At 36.2% G+C, this 22,944-nt stretch overlaps 1 protein-coding gene across 4 annotated transcripts in view; it reads left to right on the top strand.

The window, feature by feature from the left end:
- Window positions 1-22,944, top strand: part of ATM (ATM serine/threonine kinase) — a 155,913-nt gene that overhangs the window by 87,653 nt on the left and 45,316 nt on the right. For 3 of the 4 annotated variants that reach the window (XM_018059835.1, XM_018059834.1, XM_018059833.1), the window contains exons 37-44: window positions 1,855-2,031; window positions 6,350-6,527; window positions 8,403-8,490; window positions 11,072-11,227; window positions 13,795-13,903; window positions 15,795-15,883; window positions 15,983-16,085; window positions 22,442-22,590. In XM_018059835.1, coding sequence (XP_017915324.1) covers window positions 1,855-2,031; window positions 6,350-6,527; window positions 8,403-8,490; window positions 11,072-11,227; window positions 13,795-13,903; window positions 15,795-15,883; window positions 15,983-16,085; window positions 22,442-22,590 — 1,049 coding nt within the window. The remainder of the gene's footprint in view (window positions 1-1,854; window positions 2,032-6,349; window positions 6,528-8,402; window positions 8,491-11,071; window positions 11,228-13,794; window positions 13,904-15,794; window positions 15,884-15,982; window positions 16,086-22,441; window positions 22,591-22,944) is intronic. The other variant, XM_018059836.1, reaches the window with a different exon arrangement.

The raw sequence follows: 22,944 nt of genomic DNA, 5'->3' as shown, positions 1-22,944 counted from the left end.
ATAATGTTTATTGAATATCCACTATATCTAGAACAGTTCTATTTGCTGTGGGCTATGAATGTCATATTGCTTAATTATGCTTACACTTAATGTTTTTTGGAAATAATTTCAACTATAATTTGAACCCAAGAGATTTGTATTTTTAGTTATGGCAGTGTGGAAAAGCTGGGAGAGGTAGCCTAGAGAAATTATCATTGATTTGGGGGCGCATAGGAGGAGTTCTTAATGACAGGCTTTTTTTTTCAAGGAATGGGAAACCCCTTTCTTTGACCATATACAAGCCATTGCTCCTGGTGTAGTTTATAGGTATTGTGACAATAAGTTAATGTGAAATTTAAGATGACCTAGATTTCTCCCTTTTTCATGTTGATGTCAGACATAACAAGGTTCCACTAAAAGGACTCTATGAAAGAGACTTAAGAACTCTTCAGTTCAGTTCAGTTCAGTTCAGTCGCTCACTCGTGTCTGACTCTTTGCGACCCCATGAATCACAGCACGCCAGGCCTCCCTGTCCATCACCAACTCCCGGAGTTCACTCAGACTCACATCCATCGAGTCAGTGATGCCATCAGCCATCTCATCCTCTGTTGTCCCCTTCTCTTCCTGCCCCCAGTCCCTCCCAGCATCAGTCTTTTCCAGTGAGTCAACTCCGCATGAGGTGGCCAAAGTGCTGGAGTTTCAGCTTCAGCATCATTCTCTCCAAAGAAATCCCAGGGCTGATCTCCTTCAGAATGGACTGGTTGGATCTCCTTGCAGTCCAAGGGACTCTCAGGAGTCTTCTCCAACACCACAGTTCAAAAGCATCAGTTCTTTGGTGCTCAGCCTTCTTCACAGTCCAACTCTCACATCCATACATGAGTACTGGAAAAACCATAGCCTCGACTAGATGGACCTTAGTCAGCAAAGTAATGTCTCAGCTTTTGAATATGCTATCTAGGTTGGTCATAACTTTTCTTCCAAGGAGTAAGCATCTTTTAATTTTCTTTTTTAATCTAAGCATTTTTCTTTAATATTTTCTTTTCATAAAGCAACTGAGAAATATGCCATTGAGTTTTTACCAGTTTAACTTGAGTAACATAATGTATCATAAATATAATTTTGGTCTTAATGAAATTATTGGCAGTATTAACTTATTAATCAGTCCTGAAATTATAAATTATAAAAGTATAAGGAACATTATAAATTATAAACTATTATAAAGGAAATCAGTCCTGAATAGTCATCGAAAGGACTGATGCTGAAGCTGAAGCTCCAGTACTTGGATGTGAAGAACTGACTCATTAGAACAGACCCTGATGCTGGGAAAGATTGAAGGCAGGAGGAGAAGGGGACGACAGGTTGAGATGGTTTGATGGCATCACCAACTCAATGGACATGAGTTTGGGCAAGTTCCAGGAGTTGGTGATGAACAGGGAGGTCTGGTGTGCTACAGTTCATGGGGTTGCAAAGAGTCAGACATGACTGAGGAACTGAACTGAACTGAATACTGTAACCTGTAAAACATTGCAGTTTTAAGATTTTAAAATTTCATTTCATCCTGAAATCAGTTCTGTATGGTAGATTTGGACTGGTTACATATATAAGGCAGAGAGTCTGTGATTCAACATACCGCTAATAAACTGAGAGTAGAAGTTTCCTCCTGTTTAGATCAGTAAATTTTCAACAGATTCTACCTTTCATAAGCATAATTATATTTTAATTTTTAAAAGTAACTGATGCCTGTAGATTTAGTTTTAACTATATTTAATTTTATTTGGAAACATGTTTATTTATGCCTAGATATTTGTTTGGCATAAGAAAGATAAAATGTGTTTCTGGTTACTGTATTTACATTTTCTGATCACTTTTTTCTAGTTTTTAGAAGTACCAAGTCTTGACAAAGAAAGTCCTTTAGAAGGCTTGGATGATACAAGCCTGTGGATTCCTCAAAGTGAAAATCATGACATTTGGTTAAAGACACTGACTTGTGCTTTTTTGAATAGTGGTGGCACAAAAAGTGAAGTCCTTCAGTTATTAAAGCCAATGTGTGAGGTAAGATTAGTCTGACTCATACCCTTTCTACTTCTGTTTTTTTAATTTGAGCTTTCTCATCATAATTTTCTTTGCTTGTCCCATTCCATTTTGCTTTTTTGTTCATGTTCATGGCCTATATATAAAAAAAGAGTTCTGTGTACTGCACATCCCCTTCATGCAAAATAACTTATACTCAGCTGTTGTGAACCCATTCAACAGAGCATCGTTTTATATAGGACGTTTCAACTGTGAGGTAGCTACATTGCAGATGAGTTCTAAGGGGGTATCATAAATAACATGTTACTAATGATAGTTAAAATACAGATGATTAGAAATTATTTGCGTTAACCAAAGGTCTGTTCTAACTTTTTAAATTTACTTCTATTGAGGTCATTGTCATTAACTTTCTGTGATTTTTTTTTAATTGAAATATAATTGGTTTACAATGTTGTGTTGATTTCTGCTGTACAGCAAAGTGAACCAATTATACATGTACCCATTCTTTTTTAGATTCTTTTCCCATATGAATCTTTAAAGAGTATTAAAAAGAGTTCCCTGTTTTATACAATAGATCCTTATTAGTTATCTGTTTTATATATAGTAGTGTGTGTATGTCAGTTACAGTTTCCCAGTTTATACCCACCCCCTATCCTGGAACCATAAATTATATTCTACATCTGACTCTGTGACCCTGTTTCTATTTTGTAAATAAGTCCATGTGTGCCATTTTTTTAGATTCTAAATAAAAGCTATGATATTTACCTTTCTCTGACTTAAGTCACTCAGTCTGACAATCTTTGGGTCCCTCCAGGTTGCTGCAAATATCATAATTTTGTTCTTTTTATGGCCAGGTATATATGTACCACATCTTCTTTATCCATTCCTCTGTTGATAGACACATAGGTTGCTTCCATTTCCTGGCTGTTGGAAATAATGCTGCAGTGAACTTTGGGGTACCTGTATTGTTTTGAATTATGGTTTTCTCTGGATAAATATGTCCAGGAGTGGGCTTGCAGGATCATAGGGTAGCTCTATTTTTAGTTTTTTAAGGAACCTCCATACCATTCTCCATATTGACTATACCAACTTATATTCTCCCAATAGTGTAGGAGGCCGCACTTATTGTTTGTACAGTTTTTGATGATGGCCATCTGACTGATTGAGGTGATACCTCATTGTAGTCTTGATTTGCATTTCTCTAATAATTGGTGATGTTACGCATCTTTTCTTTTGCTTTTTGGCATGTCTTTGGTGTATCTTTGGAGAAATATCTATTTAGATCTTCCATCCAGTTTTTTATTTATTTATTTATTTATTTATTCCTGATACTGAGTTGCATGAGCTGTTTGTACATTTTGGAGAGGAGTCCCTTGTCTTTTGCTTGATTTGCAAAGATTTTCTCCCATTATGTGGGTTTGTCTTTTCATTTCATTTATGGTTTCCTTTGCTGTGCAAAAGCTTCTAAGTTTAGTTAGGTCCCCTTTGTTTATTTTTATTTTCATTGCCTTAGGAGGTGAATCAAAAAAGGTTTTTCTGTGATTTATGTCAGAGTGTTCTGCCTATGTTTTCCTCTACAGTTTTATAATATCTGGCCTTACATTTAAGTCTTTAATCCATTTTGAGTTTATTTTTGTGGATGGTGTTAACAGGTGTTCCAATTTCATTCTTTTACATGTAGTTGTCTAGTTTTCCCAGTACACCTTATTGAAGAGACTGTCTTTTCTCCATTGTATATTCTTGCCTCCTTTGTCATAGATTAGGGGACCATATGTGCATGGCATTGTCTCTGGGCTTTCTATCCTGTACTGATAATGTATATTTCTGTTTTTCTGCCAGTATCGTATTGTCTTGATTACTGTAGCTTTGTAGTATATTCTGAAGTCAGGAAGCCCATTTCCTCCAGCTCTGTTTTTCTTTCTCAAGATTGCTTTGGTTATTCAGGGTCTTTTGTCTCTCCATAGAAATTGTAAAATTTTTTTCTAGATCTGGTTAAATGCCATTGGTAGTTTAATAGGGTTGCAGTGAATCTATAGATTGCATTGGGTAGATATAGTGATTTTTACAACATTGATTCTTCCAGTCCAGGAATGTGGTATATCTTTCCATCTATTTGTTTCATCTTTGATTTCTTTTGATAGTGTTTTATAGTTTACTGAGTACAGGTCTTTTGCCTCCTAGGTAGGTATATTCCTAGGTATTTTATTTTATTTTTTCCCTTGGCCACTCTATGAGCCTTGTGAGTTCCCCAACTAGGGATTGAACCCATGCCCCCTGTGTTGGGAGGCATTGGACCACCAGGGAAATCCTATTTTATTTTTTTAATGCAGTGGTAAATGGGACTTTTTCTTTGATTTCTCTTTCTGGTCTTTCATTGTTAGTGTATAGGAATACAAGAGATTTCTGTGTATTAACTTTGTATCTTGAAACTTTACCAAATTCATTGAATAACTCTAGAAGTTTCTGGTAGCACATTTAGGGTTTTCTATGTATAGTATCATGTCATCTGCAAACAGTGACTGTTTCACCTCTTCTTTTCCAATTTGGATTTCATTTCTTATTTTTTTCTCTGATTGCCATGGCTAGGACTTCCAAAACTATGCTGAATAAAAATGGCGAGAGTAGACATCTTGTTTCTGATCTTAGAGAAAATGTTTTCAGTTTTTCACTGTTGAGTGTGATGTTAGTTTTGGTTTTGTCATACATGGCCTTTATTAGGTTGAGGTAGGTTCCCTCTATTCCTGCTTTCTGGAAAGTTTTTTTGTTTTGTTTTTTAATCATAAATGGGTGTCAAAAGCTTTTTCTGCATCAAATCTGTGACATGCTTTCTTTGTTATTGTTGTTCAGTCACTGAGTCAGTTCTTTGCAACCCCATGAACTGCAACACACCAGTCTTCCCTTTTCTTCACTGTCTCCTGCAGTTTGCTCAGACTCATGTCCATTGAGTTGATGATTCCATCCAACCATCTCATCCTCTGTCCTTCCTTCTCCTGCCCTCAATCTTTCCCGGTAATAAGGTCATTTCTAATGAGTTGACTTTTCACATCAGATGGCCAAAGTATTGGTGCTTCAGCTTTAGCATCAGTATTTCAAATGGATATTCGGGGTTGATTTCCTTTAGGGTTGACTGTTTTAATCTCCTTGTTGTCCAAGGGTCTCTCCAGAGACTACTCCAGCATCACAATTCAAAAGCATCAATTTTTTGGTGTTCAGACTTCCTTATGGTCCAGCTCTCGCTTTGATTATATGGACCTTTGTCAGCAAAGTGATGTCTCTGCTTTTTAATATGCTGTCTAGGTTCTTCATAGCTTTTCTTCCAAGGGGCAGGCGTCTTTCATGACGGCAGTCACCGTCCGCAGTGATTTGGGAGCCAAAGAAAATAAAGTCTGTCACAGTTTCCATTTTTTCCCCATCTGTTTGCCATGAAGTGATGGGATTGGATGCCATGATTTTTTTCATCCTATTGTTTTCCTCTGTTTCTCTACATTGATTGCTGAGGAAGGCTTTCTTATCTCTTCTTGCTATTCTTGAAATTCTTCATTCAGATGTGTATATCTTTCCTTTTCTCCTTTGTCTTTTGCTTGTCTTTTTTCTCAGCTATTTGTAAGACCTCCTCAGATAACCATTTTGCCTATTTGCATTTCTTTTTCTTGGAGGTGGTTTTGATCACTGCCTCCTGTACAATGTCATGAACCTCTGTCCATAGTTCTTGAGGCACAGTGTCTATCAGATCTAATCTCTTGAATCTATTTGTCACTTCCACTGTATAATCATAATGCATTTGATTTAGGTCATACTTGAATGGCCTAGTGTTTTTCCCTACCTTTTTCAATTTAAGTCTGAGTTTTGCAATAAGGAGTTCATGATCTGAGCCACAGTCAGCTCCGAAATTGGGGTTTATTAAAGATGTAAACTTTTAAACATGACTGTTAGAGTTCTTCATTCTATGTAGAAAAAGTGCTAAAATCCTATTTTCAGCTTTTTCTCTTAAATGTTGATCCTCATTTTCCCCTTTGTCAAATCTGTTATTAGTAACACTTTTCGTATATCAAATATTTTTTACAATAGTCACATAGTAATTATATTTGTAAGCAATACCCTATTTCATTATATGCAAATAACTTCGACTGGAAATGAACTATTTCAGTGTTATATATATGTTCTATATGGATATTCCGAGTTAGTTTGATTAAAAAAAAAAACACTACCTCGTACATATTTTTTTGTACGTTTTTTGTAGTATATGGAGTTCGTGGCTTATGTCATTAACAGGGAATGAATATTTTAAGTAAAATGTTTTTACTCAAAACTATTGACTGGATGTGTTTGTATATTTTAGGTGAAAACTGACTTTTGTCAGACTGTGCTTCCATATTTGATTCATGATATTCTACTACAAGATACAGATGAATCATGGAGAAATCTCCTTTCTACACACATTCAGGGATTTTTCACTAGCTGTTTCAAACACTCTTCACAAACAAGCCGATCTACAACCCCTGCAAATTTGGATTCAGGTATTCTGTTAAATTTCTCAACTTTATACTGTTAAAGTCTCAGTTCTAGAGAAAGATATTGTTTGAGTCCCATCAAGGCACTTTGTAGGCTTAATCTCATAACCTCTAAACATCTATTCTGCCATCTGTAAAATGGAGATAAAAGTTGTAACAAGTTTTCGATGAAATATTGTGTGTAAAACACCTAGGATAATACTTAATGCATAGTACCCTCTCATTAAATATAGACTAGTATTAATGGAGCAACTGATTGAGTATTTAGTGCATATTAAACACTGTGCTTGTTGCTGGCAGAATTACTTATAGTTCTGTGGTCTGGGATTACTATAATTAACATTTGGCATATAGAAAAATTGCACTATGTTTTACTTAAACTTTTGTAACTTACCCTCCTTCCGTGCTGTTGTATAAGAAGTATTTCCCATGCTGAGAGCTTATTGCAGGAGAAGTTAAACCAAGAATTGAATACACATGGGCTTCCTTGATGGCTCAATGGTAAAGAATCTGCCTGCCAATGCAAGAGATATGAATTTGATCCCTGGGTTGGGAAGATTCCCTGGAAAAGCAAATGGCAACACACTCCAGTATTCTTGTCTGATAAATTTTATGGAGAGAGGAGCCTGGTGGGCTGTAGTTCACAGTGTCGCAAAAGAGTCAGACATGACTTAGCAACTAAACAATAACATCAATACATTGTTGAGGGCTCATTGTTGGTCAGTTTTTCAAACCTAAATTTGAAAAAAGGAAAAGATTTATAGATCTGTGATGTTAACTTACAGATTAATACATCCTGAATATGTATTATTAATGTATTTTATGTACAAACATAAAACTAGATTCACATACTGTACTTCAAGACCAGTATAGTTAACTAAGACTGTTTTTCATCTTTATCAGTTGTTTATGCATGTTTGTGCTATAGCCTTTCAAACATAAAACCAGGCAGTTTTATTTTATGCCAATATTTTTATTGTTGTAAATGAAACTTTAAATTTCACATGTAAAACCTACGATTGAAAAGGAAAGTATATAGATGTCTATCAAATGGTTTCTTTTCTGATGTCTGTAAGTCTCACTGCCTTCATTTGAATGTCCTAGTACATCTCAAATTCAGCTGTCCAAAGGTAAATTTATCATCTTCACCTCTGTCCCCCAGCCTCCTCTTTTCAATAAAGAGCATGCAGTGGTTTAAGCCTGAAACCTTTCTCACATGTCTCATCTCATCACCAAATCCTGGGAGTTCTGTGTTATAAATAACATTAGTCCATCTATTTTTCTTTGTCCACAGCTGCTTTCCAGCTCTGTGGTTCAATACAGTGAAATCTTTCAGTAAATTCTCCATGTTCGTTCTTGTTTCAGCCATCTTACTGTTGTCTGGAACACTATTCGTTCTTCCTCTCCAAATGAAACATTAGTTTTTTAGATACCATTCTTTTCTGTGAAACGCTTCTTGTTCAGAGTTCTTTTTTTATATACCTCTCTGATATTCTAAACTTTATCATAGCACACATCACACTGTGTTAAGAGTCTCTTAGGCTAGTCATTGAGTTCCATTTGGTCAGAAATAGTCTTTCTTATACCATTGTATACTGAGCACCTACCTAGTACATTAAAAAGTCCTATGTAAATAGTTACTAAATCAATGAATTAGTCCTCTTCAGAAATAAATATAAATTAGTTAAATTCTTAATCTTATTAAGTATATAGTTTCTTTTAAAAGAAAAAGAAATGTCATTAAATTCCATTTGTTGATTCATATTTATTAAGAGCCCATTTTGTGCTAGAACCTTATAGTGTAAGGAAGACAATTCCAGGCAAAAGAGGACACCTAAGCACACCTGTCTGGGACTGATGGGACATCTCTTTCTTTGTCAGAGTCAGAGCACTTTTTTCGATGCCATGTGGATAAAAAATCACAAAGAACGATGCTTGCTGTTGTGGACTACATGAGGAGACAAAAGAGGTAATGTGACTACTGGTCTTGAGTTTGAGTATTTAGAAGTGTAACTGGTTATTGCTGACTGAATTTTAACATGATTATTTGAGGTAATGGCTGTTACAAGGTGCTCTATTTAATATGTGTGGTGCTTATATCTCCTTGAAATAAATCCATATGAATAAATCCATATTCAGGGTGAATATGACTTTGATTTGGTGAAATGGAACTCTAAATAGTTTTTTAAGTGGAGTATAGTTGATTTATAATATTGTGTTTCTGGTGTTCAGCAAAGTGATTCAGTTATATATATGTATTTTTTTTTCAGATTATTTTCCATTATAGGTTATTACAAGATAAATTACGAGACTTTGAATACTGTAGGAACTCTGAATTCTTGGAGAAGGAAATGGCAACCCACTCCAGCATTCTTGCCCTGAGAATCCCACAGACAGAGGAGCCTGGAAGGCTACTGTCCTTGGGGTCACAAAGAGTCAGACACAACTGAGCGACTGAGCACTGAATTCTAGCTCCAGCTATAATAGGAACAGTGTTATCTTTGCTAAATCATTCAGTCTCTGGGGGCTTTAGTTTATTTCGTTTATAGTAATGGGAAAGGAATAGTGATTTTCCAGGTTACTTTTAGTTGCATTGTTCCTCTTTTAACTTTTTTCTTTACTTTTGTCTCAAAAGTAGTTAGAATTATGTAAAAAAGTTCCTTTATTTGTCTTTATTATGAAGCACAAGTTTCTTTACTGTGTTACATGGTCCTCAAAATCTGTGATTCTATATAGTGATACTGTTTATAGCAGTGTTATTATCTTGATTCTGATAAATTGCTTTATAATTCAGTATTTTTGTTCCTATTATTTTTTTTTTGAGATGTTTAACAATGAGTACAGGAATTGATAGAGAGGATGGTCGACAGGTTTGTACTGCTCCAGAGTTGACCAGAACTTTAAAGAAATAATGTAGTAAGCCTATAACTTGAATAGGTAGTAAGCATTGATGTCTCATTAGTTTGTATGGTGGTAGTGGCAGTGACTGATAAAGAGTGGGAGGGAATAGTGGGAGAAAAATAAAAAATTGGTAGTGGAATTTGGAAACATTTTTTGACCTAAATGCATTTACATCTTAAAAATTTACTCCTCTGTATCCTCCTCATGCTTGCCATCTCATGCTTAGAAAAAGAAGTCTTTGGCCTTTCAGTGTCTGTTTCTGGTTAGAAAGTTACTGATTCACTATATTGTTTTATATTGAATCCTCTTGTGAGAAACCCCATTCAAAACTTTAACTGGCAGCATCTCTTTTCTCAGTGTTGGGAGGCAGTTTCACCTCTGAATTATTCATTTTATATTTACCATTGAGTTAGAGAAGTATTTACTTTGGTTAGCTTTCAAGAAGATAAAATTTCTCAATATTAAGTTTTTATTCTAAATAAGGCCTTAAAGAAGATTCTTGAGAGAATATGGCTGGGACATAGAATATAGAGTAAGGACTTGAGTTCAGGTTCATGTTTCTCGGAATCAGTTCAGTTCAGTCGCTCAGTCGTGCCTGACTCTTTGTAACCCCATGGACTATAGCACACCAGGCCTCCCTGTCCATCTCAACTCCCGGAGTTTACTCAAACTCATGTCCATTGAATCGGTGATGCCATCCTACCATCTCATCCTCTGTTGTCCCCTTCTCCCACCTTCAATCTTTCCCAGCATCAGGGCCTTTTCAAATGAGTCAGCTCTTCGCATCAGGTGGCCAGAGTATTGGAGTTTCAGCTTCAACATCAATCCTTCCAATGAACACTCAGGACTGATTTCCTTTAGGACTGGTTTCTCAGAATAGCTATAGTTAAAAGTCTTGGCTATGTGATAGGTACTTTATTCATCAGCTTTATAAGCATTATTTGCTCTTTACAGCTGTTCTCTGAGGTATATATTATTTCCTGGTTTTGCAAATGAAGAAACTGAGGCTTAAGAAGTTACGTTCCAAAATTCATACAGCTTATAGTAGGTAACCCAGCTGGATTTGAACTTAGCTAGAGTTTCCTGCTTTAATACCAATTTTCTTAACTACTGCCTTGTCACATCTCTATAAAATTGTTTTGAGAAAGATAATATCATCCCTTCCAATTAGGGCCTACTGTTATCACCATGGAAGATTTTTGTTAAATAACCTCAACCTAGGCAACTAGCTGAGAAGAAAAATAACTAATAGGAATGACATGTAAATGTGTCTTAGAAGAACAATATTTTCATTAAATTGATCATTTAAAACCACTTGTGTATGTATTTTTACTGTATACTGTATAGCCTATTCTTAGCCTGTGGTCCATGGATCCCTTGGTGAGGGGCAAGTATGAACCCAAAATTTTACGGGATGATGGTCCATAGCTTTTATCAGATTTTCTAATAGGTATGTGATCTAAAAAGAGTGCTGGAACTCTGTATTATCTTAGGTGTTTATTGTTATATATTGGGGATATGTGGTTTTTGGTTATTTGAATGTAATTTTCTTTTTAACTAGCACTGGCTACCATTGTATTCTATATCAACATACTTTTGGTATGTAAGTTAAAGAAATGGATGTGACTATATTTAAATTTTTTCTTTAGACCTTCTTCAGGAACAGTTTTTGATGATGCTTTCTGGCTGGAGTTGAATTATCTAGAGGTTGCCAAAGTAGCTCAGTCTTGTGCTGCTCATTTTACAGCATTGCTCTATGCAGAAATCTATGCAGATAAGAAGAACTTGGATGATCAAGAGAAAAGGTAACGGGATTTGGAAGTTTGGGTTTGTAAAACTGGTGTCGAATTTGTTTCATTAAAAGTATATATTAAAGATGTGTTTTACTTCCACTCTCCCATTTAAAAGATAATTTAAATAAGCACTTCCTACCTTTTAAGGAGAAAGATAATAAAAGTATGTTAAAGAAATAAGCAATTCTGCCCTGAACTAGAGATGTTTATTACTCAATAATTATAAAAATTATACAGATAAACTTCTGGAGGACAGAGATCATCCTTACTTTTCTCTGTATTCCCTGTAGTAACTAGCATTGGGAACTTTATATAAGTGATCAATAATTATTTTTCAAATGGTTGAATGATTCCCTAATTTTAAATTAAGTTTACCACTGTTCTCCCACTTTATACAAGATCCATTTTACTTACTGACTAGAAGTAATGTAACCTGATTGCTTTCTGTGACTAAATTGCTTTCATTGTTTTGGTGTCTACCTGGATTCCTACTTCTTTACTTTGCTTTTCCTCTGAGTTAGAACTCTCATAAGAGTTTAACAAGTATAATATTAGATAATAGAAAAAAGCAAAAAGTAGCCAAGAAACTTGAAGAGTAAAAAATACAGTTTACTGTCCGAATGGCCTTCCTCAAATCTTCGTTCGTTTGAAATAGCTTAGTGTTTATTTTTTTAATTAATTAATTAATTTTAAATTGGAGAATAATTGCTTTACAGTAAATATTTATTCTTATAGTTAGCCTCACTTTCCCACCATGAAATCACTCATACTACAAAATTGAAATAGCAAAGAAGTGTTATATTGATGCATTTCTTATGCTTGCTACCTATAATCTCTACTTTGGATTATCATTAAACTGAAAGCAGTATGGTTTTTGGATTGTGGAAAACCAGGCACCAGAGTTCAGATCCTAGTTCAGATATGGTTAATTTAGTAGACTCAGACTGGTTCGCTTAATGCTCTCATTTGTTTTAATTTCTCCTTTTCAATTAAAAACTGTTAAAAATCTACAGTGTGATCAGTATACCCTTATATATCAGTATACTTATAAACTACAGCTTAATAGAATTGGAATGTAATTTCTAGATTTTATTAAAATACCCCCCAAAATTGACAGTGTGTAGATCATATGTATAATGTGTAATTGACATGTTTGTGAATGCTTAAGACTTTACTTTGTACAAAGATAAGTAAAATGACTAAGAAATTGATTTTTGACTACTTTAGGTCTTAAAAATTTGGCAGAAACCCTGCATACTTTGTAGTAATTTTAATGTGAGTGCACCTCAGTATCTTGGTGCCATAGAATAGCATTTTTTACTAATCAGGGGTGAATAACAGTTCTTATCTGAGTATAAATAAAAGCTCTTTTAATTTGAGAATAAGTGATTATATAGAATGTGGCAAATTTTTGCAAAATTGCTTGTTTAACAAGCAAAGGTGCCTGGATTTTATTTTGGTTAGCTTTAGGGGAGAAGTGCTTCATAAATGGGACTTGCTGTTTGCTTTGACAATCTGATTTTTTTTTCAAATGCCTAATGGACAAGGGAGGGCAAACAGACATGAGGTGTATAGAAAGGGTGGTGGTGGTTTAGTCACTAAGTCATGTCCAACTCTTGCAACCCCATGGACTGTAGCCTGGCAGGCTCCTCTGTCCATGGGATTCTCCAAGCAAGAATACTGGAGTGGGTATTCCCTTTCCCATAGAAAGGGTAGGGAATGCTGATTTTCTTCAGTGACTCAGGTGAACTGAGAATTTGGTAAATCTAAAGTGATCAGGAAAAGTGTAAAAGCAAAATACAAATCAACAGTTTACAAACATATCAGGTCACAAAAGTGAATTGCTCTCTTAGGTTTCCTATTCAAGTTAGTTAATAGCAAAATGTAGACAAATCTGAGTTCTAATTCTGTCACTTATTACCTGTGGTTCTACTGGTCCACTTCCTTTTCAACACTATCAGATTTCTTAAGTTTTGCCAAATTATCAAGTGTTAAGTGGTATCTCAGGTGTGGTCTTAATTTGCATGCCTGTGTTTATTAATGAGGTTAAGTAAGTAAGTGTTAAGTCGCTCATTCGTGTCCGACTCTTTTGAACCCCATGGACTATAGCCTGCCAGGCTCCTCAGTCTGTGGAATTATCCAGGCAAGAATACTGGTGTGGGTAGTCATTCCCTTCTCTGGGAGATCTTCCTGACCCAGGGATCAAAACCCAGGTCTCCCACATCGCAGGCAGATTCTACCCTCTGGGCCACTAGGGAAGCCCCAGTGAGGTTAAACTTCAGGTTAAATCACTGACAGAACATTTAGGAATTGAACTCAAGGGCTTCTGCTCTATTTTTAAGCTCTGTAAAAATAAGTATATTTTGGCATATTGCTTTTCCATAAATGAGACTGTGGTTAAAATGTAATTTTCATTCAAAGACCTAATACTCACAAATTCCTTTTCTATTCTAGGCTTGGTATTGTTTTCAAGTATAAATGGTTTATTATATTTTATTTGTAACCTTTGTTAGTTTTTTCTTTCAAAGTTTATGGTATACATATTAGCAAGCCTCAAAATAGTATATTCCCATTAAAAGAGATGCTCTTGTGACAAACAGAAGTCTTACATTTGAAGAAGGAAGCCAAAATACAACTATTTCCAGTTTGAGTGAAAAAAGTAAGGAAGAAACTGGGATAAGTTTACAGGTATATATTATAGACTTTATTATAAACGTTAATATTTGTTTTACACTTTAGACTATTGTTTTGTTATAAAGACTATATAGATTTGTCATTTTATTTTCAAACTGAAGTTACTTTTTGGACTGTCAGATATGTTAAATTCATGGTTTGAAGCTTAGGCCTTGGATTAGGCAAATGAGTTCTATCCTTATTCCTTAGTTGTATAATCTTCCAGAAATTACTTAATCTTTTCAACTTTGAGTTCCTTTATCAGAAAGATGAAAGTACAACCACCTATCTCATAGGGTGAATTATACCATATATTTTTCTGCTACAGTACTCTGTTTATTTTCTTCATAGCACTTAACATTTATATTTTTATTTGTTTACTTGTTTATCGTATATCACATCTCAGGGCAGATTGCTTCTTCTATAAATTTTAAATTTAAAAATTTAAATTTGACTCCTAATTTGACCTTTCTTCCTTTAAAATGAGTTTGATCTTCTTCAGTTTGCTTACATCTCTGATGTTCTCTTCTCTGCTTTCACTGTGTCTCCTACTTCTTAGACAAAATAGGGGACATAGATAGGAAGTGCCACCATATGACTGTCAAACATAGAAATCTTCCTGCATCTGTCTGCTCCCATTGTAATCTTTCCTTTTGTTAAAGCGGAGGGACAGTTTCTCCTGCTGTCTTTTTTTCTGTGCTTTGTTTTTCAACTGTCAAGAACTTTATTTTTTTATTGTGCCATGCTTCTTCTCAATATATTCAAACATTTCAGACTCTTCTTATTAAAAACATTTTCCTTCAAATGAACACAGAATCATTTCCCGTTTCCTTTTGTTCTCTTTAATGTGACACCCTTTTTTCTCCCTTCCCATCACAGCCAAACCTTGTGAAAGAAGGTTTCAATTTCCACTGAATAGCACCTGCTAATGTCACTCATAAACTTGATGTTACTAAGTCTAGCCCTCACCTTTCATTCAACCTCTTCCTTAATTTGACTTAACACTTAACACCATCAACTGTGCCTTACTTGAAACACATTCTGTCTGCCTTTTTGATACTGTTTTCCTGATTTTTCTCCTTCTCTGTTTTGCTAGTTTATAGTTTTATCCTCTTTTCTGAGTTTTTGGAGTATCTCCTGTGCTCCAGGTACTGTGCTAGCTTCAGGACTAAATGTTCCAACACTTGTGGGCTTGATTTCATCCTTATGAATAGAAACAATTTGATTAGAATGATAAACATGCCAATATCAGTTTGTGTTTAGAAAATATTTCCTGGAGCAATTACCATTAAGATATTTAAAGTGCTTGATCAATTTTCTATGCAATGTCATTTCTCTTTGTTTTTTTTTCTTTGCTTCTTTCTGTTTTGTTTTCTGTTTTCATTTTTATTTTACTGAGATTATTTTAAACAGAATCAATTCTTTACTGAGTAAATTTTATTGCAAAGTTTGAATCATCAAACCAATTCTTTATATCACATTTTGCCAGTTATTACATAGTGCAACTTTGAATTTTCTTTCAAAGAAAACCTTACAACTTTTTTTTACCAAGTTCACTTTTGAAGAGTAAGACTTTGCAGAGCTTCATTTTCCCATGTACAGTTTTAGCTGTTGACAGGATTGTTTGCTTTTGTTTTTATGGGCTTTTTTGCATATGTTAGAAGCATCATAGGTTGGGATTTATATCTTATCTAATTCATTAAATTGTGAGCAATTCTTTTCAAGTAGTCCATAGTCATTCTGTTGTCTCGGATCAGTTTGTTTTGTTGGTAATCCATATCTTTAGTATATATTTCAATATCATTATATTTTACCTTTATAACATGTTATGTAATTTAAATTTGTTAAATTCATTAACTGATATTTTTTCCCTTCAATTTTTAAAAAAATTTTTTTCTGTTTTTAGGATCTGCTTTTAGAAATCTACAGAAGTATAGGAGAGCCAGATAGTCTTTATGGCTGTGGTGGAGGGAAAATGTTACAACCCCTTACTAGGTATATTGCTTTTTCATAGATAATGCTATAGTAATTCTGTTACGAAAGAAGTTACATGCATATAGAACTCAAAGGCATTTAAAAACTCTTCTCTTATAGACTACGAACATATGAACATGAAGCAATGTGGGGGAAAGCCTTAGTAACATATGACCTTGAGACAACAATCTCCTCATCAACTCGTCAGGCAGGAATAATTCAGGTACTCTTTTTTTCTGCTTTAGTAAAGCACTGCTTGTGTAGTGCTCAGATTATTTCAGTATATCAGTGGACTATTTACATAACCAGATGAACTCCAAGGCTAAGACTGAAGGTTATTTTTCTTTCACTGGGATTAATACTCAGAAGGATACACAAGTAAATTGGACAAATGACTGACCTGAAAGATAGTATAGAACTGCTGCTGCTGCTGCTGTTAAGTCACTTCAGTCGTGTCCAGCTCTGTGCGACTCCATAGATGGCAGCCCACCAGGCTTCCCCGTCCCTGGGATTCTGCAGGCAAGAACACTGGAGTGGGTTGCCATTTCCTTCTCCAATGCATGAAAGTAAAAAGTGAAAGTGGGAGGGCATTCCTAAGATGGCTGAGGAATAGGACGAGGAGACCACTTTCTCCCCCACAAATTCATCAAAAGAACATTTAAATGCTGAGTAAATTCCACAAAACAACTTCTGAATGCCGGCAGAGGACATCAGGCACCCAGAAAAGCAGCCCATTGTCTTCGAAAGGAGGTAGGAAAAAATATAAAAGACAGAAAAAGAGATAAAAGAGGTAGGGACAGAGCTCTGTCCCAGGAAGGGAGTCTTAAAAAGAGAGAAGTTTCCAAACACCAGGAAACACTCTCCCTGCTGAATCTGTGGCGAGCCTTGGAAGCACAGAGGGCAACATAACAGGGAGGAAAAATAAATAAATAATTAAAACCCACAGATTTCAAGCCCAACGGTTACTCCCCCAGAGGAGAAGCAGCACAGACACCTGCACCTGCCACTAGCGAGTGGGGGCTGGTCAGGGAGGCACGGGCTTCACCGCTTAGAGTAAGGACTGGACCTGAATGCCCCGAGGGCAATCTGAGGGAACTAACTTGGGCTAGCAAACCAGACTGTGGGATAGCTACCACACAAGAAGCCCTAACCTAAGACACCGCCAGGCCTGCTCGCAGATCAAAGGACTGAACAGAACTAGCCGGCTGCAGACCATACCCCTCCGGTGACAGGCAGCCAGAGCCAGAAGGGGGCAATCGCAGCTCCAGAGAGACATTATCTACCAAACTGCAAGCAGGCTTCTTTGCTAACTAAGACTTCTTGGGGTTCTGGATGGTCAACATCCACCAGAGAAGGTGCGCCGGTTGTACACCCAGAAAACTGAGTGGCAGGGATGGGGAAGGCGATAAGTTGCAGTGACCACACTTGCCAAACACCTCATCAACCTGAGCTGCTTGGACCTGGGAAGGGCACAAAATGCAGGCCAAAGTCTGCGCCTCTGAGGACTACCAGAGTGCATGAACCTTAGCAGCTTAGACCTGGGAGGTGCATACAACCCAGGGCCGGCTTTGGACGGTTCCCCGCAGAGCAACCTAGAGCCTGAGCAGTGTGGGCAGGGAGGGCACACGCACCATGAGTGAGGGCAGGCCCAGTGTGGCTGAGGCACTGCGAGCACACGCCAGTGTTATGTGTTTGCTGTGTCCCTCCCTCCCCACAGCGCGACTGAACAAGTGAGCCTAAACCTAAAAAAAGTGTCCACCACCACCCACTTTGTGTCAGGGCGGAAATCAGACATTGAAGGGATCAGCAAACAGAAGAAGTTAAAACAGAGGGAACCACCTTGGAAGTGACAGGTGCAATAGATTAAAACCCTGTCGTTAGTACTGACTACATAGGAAAGGGCCTATAGATCTTGAGAAATATAAGCCAGACCAAGGAACTATCCGAAAATGAACTGACCCCGCAATACCCACAACAACACCAGAAAAAGTCCTAGATATATTTTTACTATTTTTATGATCATTCTTTTTTTTTTAATTAAAAAAAAATGTTAAGTCCTCTATTACTCTTTAAATTTTCACTTTTATAACCTACTATTACTTTGCAAAAAAAAGACCCTATTTTTTAAAAGCAAACTTCATATATTTATATATTTTATAATTTTTGTGACTTTTTTTTTCTTTTCTTTCTTTTTTTCTTCTTTTCTCTAATATTGTATTTTTGAAATTCCAAACTCTAGATTTTTAATCTTTGCTTTTTGGTATTTGTTATCAATTTTGTACCTGTAAGAACCCAATCTTCAGTACCCATTTTTACTTGGGAGAGAGATTACTGGCTTGACTGCTCTCTCCACCTTTGGACTCTCCTTTTTCTCCACCAGGTCGCCTCTGTCTCCTCCCTACCCCCTCTCTTCTCTACCCAACTCTGTGAATCTCTGTGTGTTCCAGACGGTGGAAAACACTTAGGGAACTGATTACTGACTGGATCTGCCTCTCTTCTTTTGATTCCCCCCTTTTATCCTCCTGGCCACCTCTGTCTCCTTCCTCCCTCTTCTCTTCTCTGTATAACTCCGTGAACATCTCTGAGTGGTCCAGTGGTGGAGTGCCCATAAGGAAGTGATACTGGTTAGCTTGCTGTGATTCCACCTTATCTCATTCGGGTCACCTCTAACTCTCTCCTCATGTAACTCTGTGAACCTCTCTGGGTGTCCCTCACTGTGGAGAAACTTTTCATCTTTAACCTAAATGTTTTATCTGTGGTGCTATATAGAAGGAGAAGTCTTGAGACTACTGTAAAAATAAGACTGAAAATCAGAAGCAGGAGGCTTAAGTCCAAACCCTGAGAACACCGTAGAACTCCTGACTCCAGGGAACATTAATCGACAGGAGCTCATCAAATGCCTCCATACCTAAACTGAAACCAAGCACCACCCAAGGGCCAACAAGTTCCAGAGCAAGACATACCACACAAATTCTCCAGCAACACAGGAACACAGCCCTGAGCTCCAATATACAGGCTGCCCAAAGTTACTCCAAAACCATTGACATCTCATAATATTACTGGATACTTCATTGTACTCCAGAGAGAAGAAATCCAGCTCCACCCACCAGAACACCTTCACAAGCTTCCCTAATCAAGAAACCTTGACAAGCCACCTGTACAACCCCACCCACAGCAAAGAAACTCCACAATAAAGAGAACTCTACAAACTGCCAGAATACAGAAAGGCCACCCCAAACGCAGCAATATAAACAAGATGAAGAGACAGAGGAATACCCAGCAGGTAAAGGAACAGGATAAATGCCCACCAAACCAAACAAAAGAGGAAGAGATAGGGAATCTACCTGATAAAGAATTCCAAATAATGATAGTGAAAATGATCCAAAATCTTGAAATCAAAATGAAATCACAGATAAATAGCCTGAAGACAAGGATTGAGAAGATGCAAGAAAGGTTTAACAAGGACCTAGAAGAAATAACAAAGAGTCAATATATAATGAATAATGCAATAAATGAGATCAGAAACACTCTGGAGGCAACAAATAGTAGAATAACAGAGGCAGAAGATAGGATTGGTGAAGTAGAAGATAGAATGGTAGAAATAAATTAATCAGAGAGGAAAAAAGAAAAACGAATTAAAAGAAATGAGGACAATCTCAGAGACCTCCAGGACAGTGTTAAACGCCCCAACATTTGAATCATAGGATTCCCAGAAGAAGAAGACAAAAACAAAGACTATGAGAAAATCCATGAGGAGATAACAGTTGAAAACTTCCCTAAAATGAAAAGGAAATAATCACCCAAGTCCAAGAAACCCAGAGAGTCCCAAACAGGATAAACCCAAGGCAAAACACCCCAAGACTCATATCAAATTAACAAAGATCAGACACAAAGAACAAATATTAAAAGCAGCAAGGGAAAAACAACAAATAACACACAAGGGAATTCCCATCAGGATAACAGCTGATCTTTCAATAGAAACTCTTCAGGCCAGGAGGGAATGGCAAGACATACTTAAAGTGATGAAAGAAAATAACCTACAGCCCAGATTACTGTACCCAGCAAGGATCTCATTCAAATATGAAGGAGAAATCAAAAGCTTTACAGACAAGCAAAAGCTGAGAGAATTCAGCACCACCAAACCAGCCCTCCAACAAATGCTAAAGGATATTCTCTAAACAGGAAACACAAAAAGGGTGTATAAGCTCTAACCCAAAACAATAAAGTAAATGGCAATGGGATCATACTTCTCAATAATTACCTTAAACGTAAATGGGTTGAATGCCCCAACCAAAAGACAAAGACTGGAAGAATGAATACAAAAACAAGACCCCTATATATGTTGTCTACAAGAGACCCACCTCAAAACAAGGGACATATACAGACTGAAAGTGAAGGGCTGGAAAAAGATATTCCATGCGAATAGAGACCAAAAGAAAGCAGGAGTAGCAATACTCATATCAGATAAAATAGACTTTAAAACAAAGGCTGTGAAAAGAGATAAAGGAGGACACTACATAACGATCAAAGGATCAATCCAAGAAGAAGATAAAACAATTATAAATATATATGCACCCACCATAGGAGCACCGCAATATGTAAGACAAATGCTAACAAGTATGAAAGGGGGAATTAACAATAACACAATAATAGTGGGAGACTTTAATACCCCACTCACACCTATGGATAGATCAACTAAACAGAAAATTAACAAGGAAGCACAAACTTTAAATGATACAATAGACCAGTTAGACCTAATTGATATCTATAGGACATTTCACCCCAAAACAATGAATTTCACCTTTTTCTCAAGTGTACACAGAACGTTCTCCAGGATAGGTTACATCCTGGGCCATAAATCTAGCCTTGGTAAATTCAAAAAAACTGAAATCATTCCAAGCATTTTTTGTGACCGTAATGCAGTAAGATTAGATCTCAATTACAGGAGAAAAACTATTAAAAATTCCAACATATGGAGGCTGAACCACACACTTCTGAATAACCAACAAATCACAGAAGAAATCAAAAAAGAAATCAAAATATGCATAGAAATGAATGAAAATGAAAGCACAACAACCCAAAACCTGTGGGGCACTGTAAAAGCAGTGCTAAGGGAAAAGTTCATAGCAATACAGGCATACCTCAAGAAGCAAGAAAAAAGTCAAATAAATAACCCAACTCTACACCTAAAGCAACTAGAAAAGGAAGAAATGAAGAACCCCAGGGTTAGTAGAAGGAAAGAAATCTTAAAAATTAGGGCAGAAATAAATGCAAAAGAAACAAAAGAGACCATAGCAAAAATCAACAAAGCTAAAAGCTGGTTTTTTGAAAGGATAAATAAAATTGACAAACCATTAGCCAGACTCATCAAAAAACAAAGTGAGAAAAATCAAGTCAATAAAATTAGAAATGAAAATGGAGAGATCACAACAGACAACACAGAAATACAAAGGATCATAAGAGACTACTATCAGCAATTACATGCCAATAAAATGGAAAATGTGGAAGAAATGGACAAATTCTTAGAAAAGTAAAACTTTCCAAAACTGAACCAGTAAGAAAGAGAAAATCTTAACAGATCCATCACAAGCACAGAAATTGAAACTGTAATCAGAAATATTCCAGCAAACAAAAGCCCAGGCCCAGACAGCTTCACAGCTGAATTCTACCAAAAATTGGTACATATACACAATGGAGTATTACTCAGCCATTAAAAAGAATACATTTGAATCCGTTCTAATGAAGTGGGTGAAACTGGAGTCTATTATACAGAATGAAGTAAGCCAGAAAGAAAACACCAATACAGTATACTAACACATATATATGGAATTTAGAAAGATGGTAACGATAACCCTGTATGCGAGACAGCAAAAGAGACACAGATGTATAGAACAGTCTTTTGGACTCTATGGGAGAGGAAGAGGGTGGGATGATTTGGGAGAATGGCATTAAAATATGTATAATATCATATATGAAATGAATCACCAGTCCAGGTTCAATGCATGATACTAGGTGCTTGAGGCTGGTGCACTGGAATGATCCAGAGGGATAGTATGGGGCGGGGGGCGGTGGTCAGGATGGGGAACACGTGTATACCTGTGGCAGATTCATGTTGATGTATGGCAAAATCAATACAATATTGTAAAGTAATTAACCTCCAATTAAATAAATTTATATTAAAAATAATTTTTTAAAAAGATAGTATATATTTTTTGGTCATAATCTTAGCTAACAGTAGAAGACATTTCTTGAACTGTATACAGTGTGCCTGGTCATGAATTAATTCCTTTGTATGGAAAATCTCTATTTCTCATAGTTTGAACTAGAGTTTGTCCCAGAAGTTATCATTTCTGTTACTAATATTCCTGGCTAATATTCCTTATCCATTCTTTTATCAAATATCAGAGCCCTTTGAGCTCTGTCTTCATGTTTTAGGGGGAACACACAAATAATATTTTGGGATTTTAAGTGATATTGTGAACTACTGAAATTTTGAAAGTTACTTTTTATGTTTGATTGCTGTTTTTTGTTTTTCTAGTATTGTTATTTGTTTACTTTTTTTTTTTAACTCCTGCTCAGGCCTTGCAGAATTTGGGACTCTGCCATATTCTTTCCATCTATTTAAGAGGATTAGATCATGAAAATAAAGAGTGGTGTGCTGAACTACAGGAACTTCATTACCAAGTAGCATGGAGGAATATGCAGTGGGACCACTGCATTTCTGTCAAGTAAGAAGAATTGAGACATTTAAAACTGCCGTTTCTCTAGTTAAAAACAATGAGCTGTTTTTATAGTGGGAGTTGTGTTTTTATGTTTTGTAGATACTGTTAAGCTAAATGTTTGAATAACATAGCAATAAGCAATGTACACAGGCTTGAATTTCATTCTCTTTGCACCTCTACCCTCATGATATTTTTGAAAAGAGAAATATAAAAGTTCTTTTCTCATGAGAATCTTCTCATGTATTGTTTACAAATCCAAAGAGAAAGTCAGGCGTTTTCCTTCCCACTACCTGCTGCAAACATTTTATTTATTCAGCTGGCCCTTTTATTGACTGGATGGTACACAAAAGACTTTTTATT

The sequence above is a fragment of the Capra hircus genome, chromosome 15 (assembly GCF_001704415.2).
Source record: "Capra hircus breed San Clemente chromosome 15, ASM170441v1, whole genome shotgun sequence".
NCBI lineage: Eukaryota > Metazoa > Chordata > Mammalia > Artiodactyla > Bovidae > Capra > Capra hircus.
Note: the sequence above shows the minus strand (reverse complement) of the source record. Positions and strands in the feature narration are given on the sequence as shown.